Source organism: Manis pentadactyla, chromosome 16 (assembly GCF_030020395.1).
Source record: "Manis pentadactyla isolate mManPen7 chromosome 16, mManPen7.hap1, whole genome shotgun sequence".
Classification (NCBI taxonomy): Eukaryota; Metazoa; Chordata; class Mammalia; order Pholidota; family Manidae; genus Manis; species Manis pentadactyla.
This window is the reverse complement of record NC_080034.1, coordinates 51452708-51470279: the sequence shown is the minus strand read 5'-3', so window position 1 is coordinate 51470279 and position 17572 is coordinate 51452708. Positions and strand designations below refer to the sequence as shown.

The following is a 17572-nucleotide window of genomic DNA, read 5'->3' as shown; positions in this document are numbered from 1 at the left end:
CATGTGCTGAGTTTTCTTGTGTTTGGTTTTCCTGTTAAGTTGCCCTGCTCTTCTGGGATAGGGAGGGATTCTATCCCTGAGTAGTGTTTGCTTTCATGATTCCTAGCTCAAGTTTGTTGGTATCTTTATAATTCTAAAACTGGGAGATCATGTACATCTCCAATGAGGAGGTCTAATTTACCTTGTGGCACCAGCCCAGCCCCGCAACTGGTTTCTACCTGTGGTTCTAATTTATGTAACATTTTCTGCTTTTAAAATTGTATAATATAAAAAAACTAATTGGGGGGAAAAGCACATAACACTGTGTAGTTAGACTACTGCACTCTGTATCTCAGACAAAATGTCCATTTCTCGAAGTACTGGATGAAATCTACGATACCTAGGATTTTGTGTAAAATACGGAGACCAAACAGAAATAAACTTGTCCAAGGGAACAGTTGGATGAATAGCTGGCAAAGCGAATTCCTCTTATTTCACAAACCACTAGGTTATCCCAAGGTGGGTGTCTGGGGGCCTTTTCTGGGTGTGAGGTTAGAGCTGCTCTGAGAGTACTGTGGATGGGTGGGGGGCAGAAAGTGTCCCCCTTAAAAATGTTCCCTGCGCAGGCTCCTTTACAAACTGCTGGAGGCGGAGACTTAGCGACCCTTCCCAGGACTGATGTATGGCTAGGAGTGTGGTGTTTGGCAGCATATTGACACAGCTGAAGATGGACGCCTCTTTGATCAAAGGGGGACCATTAGGGCATGTTAAGGCTGGTGGAATTGAAGAGACTCATTATTAAGAAAGTTAGTCATGCACCCCCTGGCCCTCAGTGCCTGCCACCCACATCTTTATGAACATGATTCTCATTTGCCCAGTTTGCTGGCACAGTCTTTGTGAAGCCAGCTGTGGGGAAGCGTGTACTTAGCTTCTGCTCCTTGGAGTTAATCAGTGGCTTGCAGAGGAGATAAGGATGCCATTTATTGCCACGATTCCTCAGCAGATGTCATTATTTCTGAACATTTGGGAAGATGGGACAGTTTTTCTCCCTGCTCTACCCCCTCCTTCATTGGTGTGGCCCCTGCCTGCACCCTCTTAAAATGCTCCTTGGGGCCCCTTTGCCTTTCAGAGGTAGCTTGAAAAGAACCATCAAGAAACTTCCCTTGACAGTTGTTCATTCACTCAGTTGAAATACTTTATTCTGATCTGGGCTGGGCAGTGGGATGGGAAAGGATGGGGCCACGGGACAACAACGTGGCTGTAGAAAGCATCACAAAAATGAATCACTCCTGGTGCCGAAGGACACACGGGAGCTAGGTTGAGATGGGGGTTAAAAAGTAAGATTTGGGGGGCGAGTCCCATTTTAAACCTCTGGCCTGTGAATGTTGTTAGTCTCCCTTATTGTTGGAGGTTTACGTCTGTTGAAAAACAATTCATCCAAGTAAATTTGAAGATCTAATTGGCTTTTCATTAAGTGATTTATGAATTGGGCAGCATCCCCTCCAGTGAGTAGAGAGATGCTCTGAAGGGCTGTACAGAAAGGCAGAGGATAAGAGGACAAGGAATTCTAAACAGAACAACAACAACAACAAAAAGATCGTTTCTGGTGCGGCCACCTTCACCTGGGACAAAAGGGTCTTATTAGGTAGATTCCTTCGGGGGATGGAGAGGACACTCACCCTTGCTGACAGGGAAATTGCTGATTGTTTCCGGGGGAGGGGGAGGTGGTTTGAAACTGCAGTTAGGTTGAGTGTAAGCCCCCGTTTGGTGACCTGGCCTGGCAGAAGTGACCCCATGTTGGGCCTGGGTCTTTGTTTAACATGCCTGTTGGTGAGTTCTACCTTCCAGGCCCCACTGTTCGCACATTGTAGGAAGGTGACATGGAACTTGTGGATTCCGGCCCATTTCTTTCACTTTTGTCTACTTGGTGTCCTCCTCACCTGTCCCTGGTCCTGCCATACGGAGAAAGTGAGGAGCCCAGCGGTACTTGCAGCGCTGTGACAAGCTCCGAGGGCAGATCTGTGTCCTCTGCCTTTGGAGGGTATGGGCTGTGCTGGAGGAGGGTGACCTGATGGCTTTACCATTTCCTGTTTACAGTCTGGTTTGTAGTTAACCGGGCTCAAGCAGTAGGAATTGATGAAGGGGCGGAAGTCTTTCAGACCTTTCCAGCTGTTGAGTGGTGCGGATTGCTTGGTGTTTATCCTGAGTCCTCCACGAGAGGGACTTTTCTCTGTTGTTTCCTGAGACTAAATGGGGATCAGAAATGGTCATGGAGTTTCAGTTTTCAGGGTGAAGGAGCATCTCATCAGCGACAGCCTTGGCGAAGGGGAGGGCTTGCTTGGATCTCTGCATACCTCCCATCTTGCCTCTGAGAGTTCTTGTTCCAGGCTTTGCTCAATTCCTGTAAAAGTCCATTGAGGATCATAGCAAATAAAACTATGGTGTCTCTGGAAAGGATATCAGTCAGAAAGGATACTAAGACAGTCATCTTGGTAATCCAGGATTTTGTTGGTTAGGTGGCTGTAAGACAGATCATGTATTTGTCAAGACACCTTATGAGTCCAAGAATGCTTTCCCTTCCTGGAGAAATGCTCATTTTGTGATACAAGTGAGGTCTAGTCAGAAGACATCCTCACCAGACCCTTTCCAGGGTTTAGTTAAGCTACACACAATGATGGGATGTGTATGTCCTGCAAATGTTCAGTGAGTAAGTAGTGTCTGCTTGTCATCTGTGGCCAGTCCACAGATGTGACCCCTTACCACTTAGTGCATTAATGATATCAGGTAAGGGCCTATCCTATCCATTCATGTCTTGCAAGGTCAGACTGGGCCAGCCAGGGGCCTGGTGAGAAAGAAGTGGGCAGGCTGGCTTTTATACAGGGGAGAGGTGTCTTGGGATGGTAATTGAGAATGTAAATGAGATGGAATATTGTGAATGAGTTGTATGGGGTACTTCCTCTGCACTGCCCCCTGCTTCGTTCATTCCCCCTTATCGGTCTGGTTTAAAGGTCACTTGGTTTAGTTTGGTTGGTTCAGAAAGATGTTTTCTGCTGCCTGGCCTGCCATAGGGTGACCATGTGCATGTGCAGCCTTGCGCATTGGTAGGAATTTGGTGTTGCTTGGAAGGTACTCTAGGCATTGTTAGAAAAGGTGATTTCCATCCCATGACTTCCTTTTGGTATTGCTACACTTTCCTTGGCTTTTAATTAAATTTATGAGCCACTGACATGTCTCCTAGATCACTGCACAGCTGCCAGTGAGATGGAACCTGAGACGAGTGTCCGAGTCTGGGTTGCCACGCGAGCTCTGTGTCCTGGCATAAGAATGTGTGTGACTCCAGGATCCAGAGCAGGAACAGCAAAAGGGAGAGTTGCTTTTTGTATTCATTAGCTATTACATTATGATCATGTTTCCATCTTTAGGCAATTGTCATAAAAACCTAGACTTCCTTTTATAAATGTTTGGGAAGAGACAATGTGTGAATAGCAGTGAAGCCTTCTGTTACAGAACAGCCTTCACCCAGCATTCTGGTGGGTGATAGCTTAAGTGAAACCCCATACTTGGAACATAACACACGATTATGTTTCAGCCTAGGAAATAAATTTGTCAGTGCCCCAGAATGGATACTTTGGGCTTCTTAGTGAAGAAAACATTAGAACCGTGTGGGTTACTTTAGTTTTTACCTTATCTTTTCTTGGTGGTAAAAATCACTTTTGGCTTTTGGGGGAGGGGTGTATTTCAGAAAACAGTCCTGAGGATTTTAGTCCAAGGCTTATTTGTAAGTATATAAAATGCTGGATTGTGAATCCCTGTGTATTTTTCATTCAGGCAAGGAACATGAGTTGTAACTGAGTTGGATAAAAAGGTATTGCTAACAGTGTTCATATTACTACTTTCCATGAACAGTGGCTGGTTTCTTAGTTAGCATCAGATTTTAGTGCAGGTCTTTAAAAATTGGTGAATGCCAGGGCTTGTCATAAATCTGCAAAAAATGGGAATTCCTTTTTCTCCTTGGTGGTGATCCCAGAGATGGAGTCTGAAGACTCGCTGTTGCCATCTGTCGGCGTTTGCTGGCTACTTCATGGGATTTCCAGCGGGCAGAGAAACGGCCCAGCATGCCTTTCCTGTTTGTCACCCTTGAAATCAGGTCTCTGTTCCCTCCCTGCCTTTCCATCAGGGAGGCAGAGGGTGCGAGAAGCAGCGTCCGCTCTTGGGAGGCCCAGGACTGGGTGGCATTCGGAGTGCCGCCTTGGAGCCTTGCCTGTCAGTCATGAGTGCACAATCTCACCCACCGTGCAGCCCCATCAAGAATGTGTCCGGTGAGAAGTCTGTACAGGATTGTCCTTCAGTTTATACGCTTAGAGGGCGTCTCCTGGTTTTTGTGTCTTAATGATCTGTGCAGCACTGCAGGATGTAATTTCTTCATACATTTTCCTTTTTGCCTTGAAAGGAGGAAGTCAAGCATGTTTCTCTGCCCACAGTTGTGTACTCTCCCTTCCTAGACATCATCTTTGCCAGGCAGGATTCAGGGAGATTTCTGGCAGTTTGCAATTGGGTATTGAGTAACCTAAAATTGAGAAACTGCTGGGGTATTTTGTTGAAATACGTTATAAACTAAATTGTCAGTGCCACCTCAGGAGAGAGTAGAAAGGCAGATTAACGTTTTAACTGGTTCTTTGAGGGTTTTAAAACTGAACGTACTTTAGATAATTTGTTCACACCTTGACACCACGATAATGTATTAGAAATTTCTTTGGCTAGAGTTTACCTGTCATGAGTTCTTCTAACTCTTGTCCTTGTTTATTTCCTCTGTACGATAGGGTTTTTACTCAAGGTGGCCCTGAAATATGAACCGTCTTTGTTGGGACGGGCATTGCAGCTGTTAGATCCTGGGTTTGAAGTTGAATCCCTGAAGAGAAGAGGGTCGTGCTGCCTGGGGGTGGCAAAACAGGAAGCTTGCCATAGGTGATAAACTGCATATAACACATGTGACATTTGTGACTAACAGGACAAAGGGCTTTGTTGCCAATTTAATTGTAGATAAACGATGATCTCTCTCAAACTTGATATGGTTGGTTTCTAGAACACAAAAATCCACGTCAGATAGTCCATTGATCATGACACAGTCATGATTTCTAGGCAGTTTTGGTTCTTTGTCATTTCAGGATGTCACATCAGGCTTTTTAGAAGCAAAACTGCAAAGTTCTTAATTAACTGAATCAAGAGCTTTACTGCATATTACTTCCCAGACCGTTTGTGTGGGATTGTCATCATCCACCGAGATTTACATGCCTAGGTAATGTTTCCCTTGGGATACGCTGCCTGTAGCTTACAGATATTTGGTGCTGTTACTAACTTTTGGTATTTTCCAGCATCCCTCTTAATTTTTTCCCCTGAATACAATTCTCACTCACGCCTGCCTTCCAGTGCCTGAGCAGGGAGGGAACATGATGCAGCAAGAACTGGGCCACCTTCCGTGGTGGTTGTGACGCAGAGGGGTTTGCAATGCTCGCCTTCTCCTCGGGCCTGGGTTTTGGTGGGTGGGAACGCAGTGTTCATAAGGATGTCTCAAGGTCCTGAAGGAAGGGAATGTGTTCCCCTAAAAGAGCGATTGATTCCTGATTTTGGAAGGATTAAGTTTCGAACAAGCAAAATTTAGACAGTTTTAAGGGACTTGTGGGACAGTTCTTTGGAATTGGGCCATCTTTGTAAAACATTGTATGCATTTTCATTTTTCCACCCCCATCTTCTAAAGTGCTGGTGGTATACTTATCTCGAAAATGACAGTTCTCATATTTGCTCCTTTGCCTGGCAGCCTGTAGTTAGAGAGTTGGTGCTGGGAATTGTTAGCTGAGCAACACAGGCATTTTGGAGATTTAGGCCCTGATTCCCACTGGGCATGAGCAAAAGGTCTGTATTTCTCACCTAGAATTATGAAATTGTTGATCCAAAGGCATTATGACAGGAATTACCATATTCAGGTTTTATAGATGAAGTCAGACAGGAGGGAGGGAGCTAGAGGGGCCCTCAGTATTGTTCTTTTTATAAGCCCCTCCCTCCCCTGTTTTTTTTTTTTTTAATGAGGTAACAGAGGCCCCACTTGTCCTAGATCATAGGTTAGTTAAGCTAATAGCTCAGGTTTTGTGACATCACTGTTCTTTCCCTTGTACCACTGACCAAGCCAAACTGAAGGCCCCATCTTGAGGGGATTCAACCGAAAGAATTCCTTGAGGTAAATCTAGTTGATGGCAAACTTTTACTCTAAATAGCTCCCTATGTAATTTAATTAAGGCAAGTGCTGCAAATATTTAACATCCTGTGGTTTTAAGCATAAACAAACTATTTCATCTGTTTATATAGAGGCCAAGAAACGAGGCCTCTGAATCAGTATGGCAGGATCTCCAGAAATGCCATAAAGCAGGCATTCTGTGTAGCAAAACTGGTCTCATGGAGCCAACCGATCTCCCCTTTCTTTCACTGTGTGATGTTCTCAAAACCCAGTGAAATAAGCAGCAATTATAACCATGGAGCAGGGTGGCCCATGGGCAGAAAAGGATGTAGTCTGTCGCCAGAGCTTCTTGTTACAGACCTGGGTTTGAGTTGGGATCTGCTTGCCTCTGGGTTCACTTGAGGATGTGTTTATTTTCTCTTTACTATACAGGATGTTTCCAACCATCCTGTGTGGTTTGCCCGCAAAACTGCACTTGCATTTGAATTTGGTGGGCAAGTTGCCCTGGGCAGAGGATACCCCGACCCCCATGAGCTTCAGCATGCGTGTGCATGCACACACACACACCACCAACACACACACACACACACACACAGACACACACACGGGCACTCTCCTGTTTCTTTGAGTAGCTGCCAGGTTTGTAGTGTGTGTGTCTGGGGGTAAAATAGAGTGGGTAATTATTTTGGGGATGGAAACACAGGAAATTTTTTTGAATAGGCCTTTCAGCAAATTGGCACAGGTCCAGAGCTCACTCCCACACCCGTACAAAGAGCGCAGCCGCCGGTCATTTTGCATTTGCCAGACACAACGTGCCTTATTTTTGTTTGAATGTACAGACCCTCCCCTTGCACCCTTGCTCTTTGTTTAGAATTGAGATGTAATCTAAATAATTGGATTTACAGGCTTACATTTTTAATATTGGAAAATTGAGTTAATAAAACGGTGTTTTGGCATACATGTTCCTCCACAAGGGACCAGCTGGGCATTTCCTTAAATCGCTCAGCCCCGCCTTGCTCATGCATTTCTCCAGCTGAATTGTGCAGACACTGTGTCCTCCTTGGGTTTGTTAACTTGCAGAAATCCTGGGCAGAAATGGAATTTAATTAACCTAGAAATTGCTGTTGTGTCATACTTAGGGCTGCCCTAGAGATTGTGATAAGCTGGTAAATGCTGTCCTGTAGGTAGCCTCAGAGGAAACCCTAGAGAAACAGTGCCACCCTCTTGTGAGGCTTCTGATGGCAGCCTGCCCAGGGACCTTTAAAATGCATGATTTGAGGAGGGCAGGATGGGGCACAGGGCATTACAAAACAAAAGCTACTTGGCTTAGGACTCTGTCAGCTCATCAGTGGGGTTTCTTTACAAGCATTGTCTTGCAATGTATTTGTCAACTTTAAAAATAATGCTAGTGTTTATTTCAGTGCATTTCTTTGTACACATGAAGGTGCTGTTCTTTTTTCTTTAACCTAAGTATAAAACATACTTGGAAATTCATTTGGGTGAAATTTTAACTGATGAGGCAAAGCATTCTTTTGGCTGTTGGCATACCACCTAACTCCAAATGGAGAGAAGGCGTAGGAGAAAAAGGAATGCCTTCCCCAAGTAGCTTAGGGCGTGGAAGGGAAAAGAGGAAGAAGGTGGCCCTCCTCCCATCCTGTGAGCTCATGCAACTTGAGCAAGAAGTACAGGCCCTCTCTGATACGTGGTTGTCTGGGCGCGTGGGTGTATGGCAAGACCAACTCCTGGGTCCAGCATATTGTGGCCCATGGACTGTGTGCTGTGTGAGGTCATGTGGCATGTCTGTGGTGGGGTGGCACCTTGTGCCACATGGTGGTTGAGAGGCAGCAAGCAACTTAATTGGCATTTGTTAGATGATGCTGGTGCTGGGCATTCTGTACATTGAGTGATGACTGTGGGAGTGGTAGAGGCTGTGCCCGCGGGGGCAGATGCTCAGTGGAGTCCTGGGAAACTGGTCCTTAGTGACACTGAATTCCAGTTGATCTTTGGACAGACTTAACACTGGAGTGGCCGGTAGCTTTGCCTGGGGCAAAACACATGCCTCTTCCTCTCCCATGGCTGTGGGGTCTGGTTTGGGGGCATCCAGCTGTCTCCCTGGCACCTCCAATGACCAGTCTGCCCCTCTACTCAAAACGCTTCTGTGTTTAATCGTTTAATTCTTAGAGAAGGAATGGTGAATTGTGTGGCTCAAAGACGACAACTGCAGGGTAGTGTGCCTGCTCTTCCCTCCCAGCATTTATGCAGGTCTTGCCTGCCGTAGTGGGAACACCTCCTTGCCAGGGAGGCTACAGGCAGCTGAGTGTGTAGGCCCGCCGGAGGCCATGGGGCTAAGCGGTAGTCATGGGGATGTACTGCTTGGGAGGGTTTGGACTCTCTGAAGGGTACACTTTTGAACAGAGAAATGGAAGAAGTGACCTTCATAAAAAGTGAGAGGTCTGGAATGTCCCCTTCATTGGCTGATGAGAAGCAGCCAGTCGTGGCAGGATAAATGAGCTGTCCAGATGGAGAAAGTAGTCTTGAGTAAGCAAAGTTCCCGTGGTTCTTGCCTCTGTTTATCTCTACGTGGAGTGGCACTGTCTGATCAGACCAACAAACTGACTTGCAACACTTTTTTCTTCTCTCCCTGTTGGGACATTAGAGCTTAAATGGGGTTCACACCAGCAGGGCTGAATTGCCGTGGGACTCCTGAACCCAAGAGCATCTAGGAAGGGGGCGCATCAGATGGCCTTGCCTGCGACAAGGCTGTGCCTCCCCTTCCACTTGGGTGCAGCGTACTGTGACAGGAAAGTTGGACCCAAAGACCCATAGTCAGGCTTCTGGGCTCATTCTGCCATCCATGCTCTGTGGTCTTGGGGCAGGCCTCACCCTTTTCAGTCGATCTGTCTGTGAGGGGAGGGTGATCCTATGAGCATTCAAAAACTAAAGCCCTTGGCTTTGGACATTCATCTCAGACACCAAACGGAATCAGCAGCCTGCGTCCTTATGCTCCCAACTTGCTATTTGACATTTTTCGTCCTTTCATCCACACGAGCACACACTGACACCGTGGAAGGAGAGTGGGTGGGCATGATTTGATCTGAAACCACTTCTGTTCCCTCACCTCTATGGCCCTCAGCCCTAGGTTTTAACACTGTAAACAAAATGTTACTCTCAATATATTTATTCACATATAAATATATTTGTTCATTTCTTCCTTAGTTGGTTTAAGTTTTTTTGCTCTGCTTTAGCTTGGCTTGCTGGAGAGTTTGGCATATTTGGCTTCGTTGATGTAAGAATACACCTAGAGTTCCTAGAATGAAGGAGTCTTCTGTAGGGTAAGCCCCTTCCTTGATCAATTAATAAAATGCACCATGCAATTGAATCACACTCGGGTTGATGCTTCTGTGGTTTGCCTGATGACCAGGCACCTTCCGTGTGTCCTGTACTCTGGCATTTCTATGTATTGCCAAAGGCTTTGCAGGCCTTTCTGCTCATTCTGCTTTTCCCTCAACACCAGGCGCACTATGTCCCCCACCTCAACTCCCAGGCTCACCCCCACCCCCTCATGGTGACTCTTGTTTCCTTAGTTCAAACTATATTTTCATCTTAAAGCATTTTCACTTTAGTAATGGAATGGAAGGTGGTGTTTCAGGTTAAAGTGTCCATCAGCTGATGGAAGGGGTAGGAGCCCAAATGTGGGGGAATGGATGTGTACCCCCTTGCTTGCTCACTCACTGCTGGAGACCCAGCAGCCTGCATGCAGGCCTTCCCGAAACTCCCTGCTCCCTCTTCTCTTCAGCCTGTGGCAAGTGTCCGATCTGGCCTGCCCCTCAGCTCCGCACAGTACCTGCCTCTCCCTCAACATCTTCAGGTGCACATATACTCTGATTCTTCAGCACTTCTGGATTCCCCTACCTGACCCCTTTTTGTTCACTGATTTTAAAATCACATACACACATTTCCTTGTCTCTGGCTTTTTAGAATGAATCACCTATCCCTCAAATGTGCCTCCATGGCTAAGAGTGCTGACCCCGGGGATTTGGCCTCCTTGTTGTGTCATTCCAGCTCTTTTGTAGTGTAGGGCCAGCCAAGCCAAGCCAACACCTTTTGTAATCCTCTAGGGACTCTGCAGGATGAAAAGCCAAACCACAGACCTGCCCTTTTTGCAAAGTACAGACTCTTCTGGCCTCTTTTAAAAAGATATTGGTTTGTCGTGTTCTTTATTTCCTGCTTTCATCTGGGTCTCACAAATGCTTAATCACTTGGGAGCTTGGCTGACTCCTCTGAGGGGTAATTTATTTTACTGCCACTTTTTAATCTGTTATTGCCTTATTTTTCATAGTCTCACTGAGAAAGTCATCAGGCAAAAAGTGCCTTTTATTTGAATAATGGTAGGAGCGGTTTATCTTTGAGGGCCTGAAATTGTAAAATACTTCAGCATGTCCCACTCTGTCGTCTGCACTTCGTCTGTGTTTGCGTGTTTGTTTTTCATTATGGCTGCACTGTTTTCTCATAATGTGTGGCATTTGTGTTGCTGACTTTTGAAAAAGCAGTAAACACTGAACATCCTGTTCACATGCAGGCAGTATTTTTGCAAAAGTCTTTAATGCTCAGAGCTTGAGTTGTGTCTGTTTGAATGAAGATATATACATTATAAAATTGCCAATTAACAAAAACTTTTCAGTAGAATAAAATGACAGTTTTATTTTTCTGTTGGGGTCAGTCCATCCTGGCAGTGGCACAGCATGGCATCACATTGAGAGGTTTGGCTTGTTGGAACACGATTGAGTTTTCTGTTGCCGTGCCACTCCAGTGAGGGCTGCCGCTGGGTGCCAGGGAGTGCAGTGGCGAAGTGGAGAGCAAGCAGTTAGAAACAGAAAAGCAGTCTGACAGAGTGATTTTATGTTTGTTGAATCTAATAATAAATTTGAGCTTGTGCTTTATATCTCCCTTCATCTGTCACTAGTTTAATTATATAATATCAAAATACCTATTTGCATCAGGTAGAAAATTTAAAGCAGGAAAAATAATATAGAGCGGATCCTCAGCGTAGATAGTTTGAGAAGCGCCCCTCCAGAGCCTCCCCTTCCCCAGCCCCCAGACCTGACTCTCCACCGTCTCCCTGGGGAGGTCACTCCTCGGGGCTTGGTGGCTTTATGGCTTCCTCAGCACATGCTTTCCGTCTGTCTCGTCTTATATACAGGCAGTCTGGCGGTTACAGAAAAGCTCTTTGTTCCCTGTAACACAGGAACAGCAGCATTGCCTTATCCCTTGGCATTTTAACTTTTGGGGGTTCTGATAAACTTGCTTAGCTTTCTGCTGATGCCTACTTCACTGCGGTCATTCCTGGGCTCTGAAGTGCTTCTCGTTAAGCTGCCATGTTTGCCGATTGCAGGGGACAGGAGGCTGCCCAGTGAGTAAGCAGTGTCATGCTGTCTCCTTCTTAATAAAATGTCAGTTAGTTTTGGGAATGTGATCCATACAGTAGTGTTTCTGGTAGGGGATATGAGAGTGGACATCGGTCAGGACACAAGGCCGGCTCAGTACATAGGTGCTAATTTTTATGAAATAGAAAACTGTGGTGTGTGGTGTATATTTTGCTGTTGAAGACTAGAATGCTAATTTAAACTGTTAAAATATTTGGAGCATCAGCAGTTTAAGATACTATGATTAGTATTTTATATAATCCCAACAGTAGTTAAAGGAAGCCTTGTTCGTGCTTTACTAATACATCTAGTTTCTTTTTATGTCTTATTTAATATTCAGAGCAACCCTGAGAAGGGTGGGGGGTGGCTTTTATCAGTCCCATGCAGTGATTGATTCCAATTTGGATTCTGACCAGATCTCTTTAAAGCCCTGTGATAGAGGGCTGCTTTTTGTTTATTTTCTCCTCCTGTCCTCAAATACTATTTGTTGAGCATCCATATAAGCAAGTCCAGGTATACAGTTTAAAATAATATAACACAGGTCCTCACCCTCAGAGGTGCGTCCTTACCACTCCATTATCAATTGAGATCTTCACAATTAAGGGAAGAGCTAATAGGCAATTGATGATAAATGTCAGGTTAGTTAACCATAAAGTAAAAATGGGGTGGCATACTTACTCTTGAAGAGACAGGAAAATGAATGACGAACTGTTGGCTGTGGTGTTAGGAAAGAAGACACCTTTCTAAGATTCATTAAGATTCAGATTGATAGAAAGGATTGTCTTACATGTAAGATTTTGTAAATGAAAGATGTCGATAGAAGCTGTGACTTGCAGATACCAAGTGGATAAAGGAGGGATCAGTGCCTCTGTAGGGTGTGTAATGGGTAAGAGGCACGACAGGGAGCCGAAGACCAATTTTCCGAATCCCTAAAGAGTTTGGCCTTACCCTATAGGCAGAGGGTAATCCATAATTTGGTGGGGCCAGGGGGGTTTCAGATCAGCTAGGCAAAAAAGTTGTTTTTGTATTAAAAGCTGTAATCAGTGAGTTCATATAGCTGAATCGGAGTCAGAATAAATGAGAGGTGAGAGCCACCTTCATCTGGGGTGTACGACTGGGTCAGTGTGCGGAGACAGGCACAGCAGACTGTGTGCAAGGACATGGTGTGAGGGGAATTGTAAATGAGTTTGTGACAGTGTCACATTAAGCAGGGAATACTCTATTAATGTGGCAGGATGATTTACATGTTCTTATTATCATGGACTAAATTTAAAACTACAAAAGCCATTAATCCCGTGTCATCAGATACCACATGCAGCTTGTGAAATACCCAGGCAAGCGTGTGGTTTGTGCACAGGCATGAACTAATGTATACACACACACAAACGCGCGTGCGCATGAGCTCCTGGCACGTATTTTACATCAGTGTAGAAAATACAGCCCTTTACCCAAATTTATTGCAGACCTGTGGTTTATGTGAGAGATACAGAGCCTTAATTAGAAAGAAAGAGTTTGCTTGAATTAGGGTCTCTTTTCCCTGTTGTGTCATCATTTTAATGTTGCACATAGATCTAGATCCTCCAATCTTGGCTTAATTTATTTTTAATTTTCTTTTGCTTTTACAGGCCCAGGCTGCAAGCACAAAGAAAGTTTGCTCAATCTCAGCCGAATAGTCCCAGCACAACTCCAGTAAAGATAGTGGAGCCATTGCTACCCCCTCCAGCTACTCAGATTTCTGACCTCTCTAAAAGGAAGCCTAAGACAGAAGATTTTCTTACTTTTCTCTGCCTTCGAGGTAAGACTGTTACGCATCAGTTTGGAAGGAGCAGCCTCGTTGAAAGGAAAGGGTCCCTCACTCTGCATGGAATAGATGTTAGCTTTGGTCCCCCTTGCACCCATCATCGTTCAGGGCGATGGCCTGGTCTGAGGGAGAGTTAAAAGTGAGAAATCCCATTGATGGGGTGCTGGAGTCTTCTGTATATGTGTCTCCTTCCATTTTCATTCGACTCTCAAATCCTCTTTCTTGACTTCTGAACACACAGCTTCACAGTTTGTAGTTTCCAGTTTGAATTTTATAATTGCACTTTCCTATGTCACCCATCACCATAGATGTGCCTTGCTGACTTTGCTTATTTTCTTCTGTGAGTTGTTTTGCTGGGGGAGTGTGGATGGGAATGAGGTCTCTTCTGCCTGTGTTCATCTGTCAATGAGATCCGCCAGCCAATGGCTTGCTCTTCTTCCAGCCCTGTACTCTGTAGAGAAAACAGCAGCAGTACTTTGCAAGTACAGTAAACAGTGAAAACAGTGGTCCATGTGTGAACAGGACCAGTTAACAGAGTGCAAGGGGAGGACAGAATTTTGTAATAAAGGGTGAATTTGGGTTTACATGGCTTTACTTGGCAAAGTATTTACTGCAGGAATTGTGTCTTTAAACAATTATGAGGGAAGAACACGAGAGATTGTCAGAGCACTGAGGTGCTTCTTATGGAAATGGTAGGTGGGAGAGGAGTGTTAGATAGCCCTGAACTTCCCCGAATTTCCTTTGATGAAGAAGTTGAGAGAAAGTGGACAGGAGGAGAGGCTCCCTGCTGTTGACCCCTAGGTGAGGGTGGGGTGGGGGAGCTTGAGGTTCAGGCTTACGTACTTCTAAAAAAATTATTTTTTGAAATGACTTACAGCAAGATTTAAGTACAGGCATGCCTTGTTTTGTTGTGCTTCACAGATACTGTATTTTTTACAAATGGTAAGTTTTTGGTAACCCTTCATTGAGCTAGTCTGTTGGCACTCTCTTTCCAGTAGAACCTGCTCACTTCATTTATTTATGTCATGGTTTGGGACGTCTTGCATTATTATCGTATTTGTTAGGGTGATCTGTGATCAGTGATCTTGCTTACTATTATAATTGTTTTGGAGGCCCCACAAACCACACCCATGTAAGACAGAGAATTTGATTGATACGTGGTGTGTGTCTTGTCCTAGCAACCACCTGTTCTCTCCTCTTTCCCTTTCTTACTAGGCTTCCCTATTTCCTGAAACACACTATTAAATTAGACCAATTAGAATAACCCTGCAGTGGCCTTTAAGTGTTCAAATGAAAGGAAAAGTCAATTGATGCAGCAGTTATCTTATTTTAAGAAATTGCCACAGCCACCCCAGCCTTCAGCAACACCACCAAGCTGATTAGCAGCATCAACATCGAGGCAAGACCCTCTACCAGCAAAAAGATTACAACTCCCTAAGAGCTTGGGTTAGCATTTTTTAGTAATAAAGCATTTTTTAAATGTCTTTAATCTTTTTTTTTTCTTTTTTCTTTTGGTATCATTAATATACAATTACATGAGGAACATTATATTTACTAGACTTCCCCCATCACCAAGTCCCCCCCACATACCCCATTACAGTCACTGTCCATCAGTGTAGTAAGATGCTGTAGAATCACTACTTGTCTTTTCTGTGTTGCACAGCCCTCCCCATGTCCGCCCCCGCCCCCACATTATACATGCTAATCATAATGCCCCCTTTCTTACTCCCCCCCTTTTTATCCCTTCCTCCTGCCCCTCCCACCCCCCTGTTCCCTTTCCCTTTGGTAACTGTTAGTCCATTCTTGGGTTCTGTGAGTGTGCTGCTGTTTTGCTCCTTCAGTTTTTTCTTTGTTCTTGTACTCCACAGATGAGTGAAATCATTTGGTACTTGTCTTTCTCTGCCTGGCTTATTTCACCGAGCATAATACCCTCTAGCTCCATCCATGTTGTTGCAAATGGTAGGATTTGTTTTCTTCTTATGGCTGAATAATATTCCATTGTGTATATGTACCACATCTTCTTTATCCATTCATCTACTGATGGACACTTAGGTTGCTTCCATTTCTTGGCTATTGTAATCAGTGCTGCAATAAACACAGGGGTACATATGTCTTTTTCAAACTGGGCTGCTGCATTCTTAGGGTAAATTCCTAGGAGTGGAATGCCTGGGTCAAATGGTATTTCTATTTTTAGTTTTTTGAGGAACCTCCATACTGCTTTGCACAATGGTTGAACTAATTTACATTCCCACCAGCAGTGTAGAGGGTTAAAGCATTTTTAAGGTGAAGGTATATACTTTTTTTTTTTTTTTTTTTTAGATAATTATTTTTTATTGAAGGGTAGTTGACGCACAGTATTACATTACATTAGTTTCAAGTGTACAACACAGTGGTAAAACATTTATATACGGTATATACTTTTTTTAAAAGACATACTGCTATTGCACACTTAATGGACTATAGTATAGTGCACACATAACTTTTATATGCACGAGGAAACCAAAAACTTACTTTGACTCACTTTATTGCAAAATTCACTGTATGGAGTGGTCTGGAACTGGGCCTGGAATATCTCCGAGGTTTGTCTTACAGTACAAAGAATTTTTTCCTAAGCTATTTGAGAGAAAATTTCCACCTGATATCCTATCACTCCTTAACACATTAGTGTATATTCTCATAAAATAAGGTCTCTTTCCTATTACCAAAATTGGAACATTCATGATGATGTGTTACTACCATCTAATCCTCAGACCCCATCTTGTACTGCTTCAGGTGCCTTAGTGATGTCCGAGTTTGGAGCCAAAGCATCAATCCAGAATTGGGTGTTACGTTTGATGGGTGTCTGTATAGTCAGCTTATTCTGGAATAGCTCATCAGCTTAAACTGGAACAGTTTGTCTTCTGTGGCCCTGACACCTGAAGACTACAGGCCAGCTATTCTGTAGGACGGCCCTTAGTTAACGTTGTCTGCGGTTTCCTCATTAGATTCAGGTTTTGCGTTTTTGGTGGGAATATCACGGAAGTGGTTCTTGAATTTCCCCACTGTGTCCTGTTGGGTGGTCTTCCTCAATCCGCCGTTTTGTTGGTGGTGTCCTCACGGATCGCACAGTTCAGGTGGTTCTGTCAGGCTTCACTGTGAAGTTATCCTTTGTAGCTTATATAAGTATTTGGTTGAGAAGTTCTTTGAAACTCCATATTCCATTTCTCATCAAACTTGATTTGTTCATGTTTTGTGTCTGTATGGACCCCTCTCCTATTTCATTCAAAAGGTTATAAATCACTATCATTTATTTTGACGTTTAGATCATCCCAGATCTCATCAGTGGAGCCTGGTCAAAGTGACTCCTCTGTCCCTTCCATTTTGTCCCTGTCACACTCCCAGCCTTCTTTCTGGCACAGCGAACTGCCCAAGCTCCTCCTGGGCGTTCCCTCGCTCAGCCCTGGAGCCAGCCATTTCTCCCGGGAGTCTTGCTTTTTAAGTGACAGCTTGTCTTTAGAAGCCGCGATCTGGGCCTGAGGTGTACTCAGAGATACTGTGGTGTCATTTCTTAGGTATTCTGTGAATGGATATAGTGTGTGTGTGTTCCTGCATAGGCCGTGCATGTGTGTATGTACACATATGCTCATTTAATAGTCTAGATGTATATCTCCATCTGTGTATATTAAAATCCATGAATTAGCACCAGTACCTCCAACTGCATTTTGATGCCAAAGGGTTCATTGTGGCTTTCTTCCTTTCCGTGTTAAATACTGAGAAACCTGGCTCCTGTTGCCCATAATGTATTTGCTCATTTGATTAATTTTTTCCAGAGTAACCCACTTTCCATCTCTGCTGCCATGCATCCCCATGAGGAATCCTTCTATTTACCTGGCTTTGACAACCCTCAGTGGGCTGCCTCGTGGCATGGACACCCTTCCCACCTGCTGCAGCTCTGACACCCCACCTGGTTGCTCCTCTCTCTCCTGGTTGCTCTCTCACCAGTTTGCTTTAGGAATGAATTGTTAAGGAAGGGAAAGTGAGGACTCTCTGTAAGACTCAAGACCTGAAAGGGAGTAATTGTATAATTCAGTTAGAAATTTCTAGCAGCTGAGGATCACTTGACCTTGACAAAAGGGTAGATGGGATATCTTGGTCAGGTTT

General features: G+C 44.5%; 1 protein-coding gene across 6 annotated transcripts in view; it reads left to right on the top strand.

The window, feature by feature from the left end:
* JARID2 (jumonji and AT-rich interaction domain containing 2) overlaps positions 1–17572 on the top strand; it is a 263143-nt gene that overhangs the window by 164836 nt on the left and 80735 nt on the right. For 5 of the 6 annotated variants that reach the window (XM_036890250.2, XM_036890163.2, XM_036890084.2 and 2 more), the window contains one exon: positions 13257–13426. The exons of the other annotated variant lie outside the window; for it this stretch is intronic. In XM_036890250.2, the coding sequence (XP_036746145.2) occupies positions 13257–13426 (170 nt within the window). The remainder of the gene's footprint in view (positions 1–13256; positions 13427–17572) is intronic. 6 annotated transcript variants of the gene reach the window in all.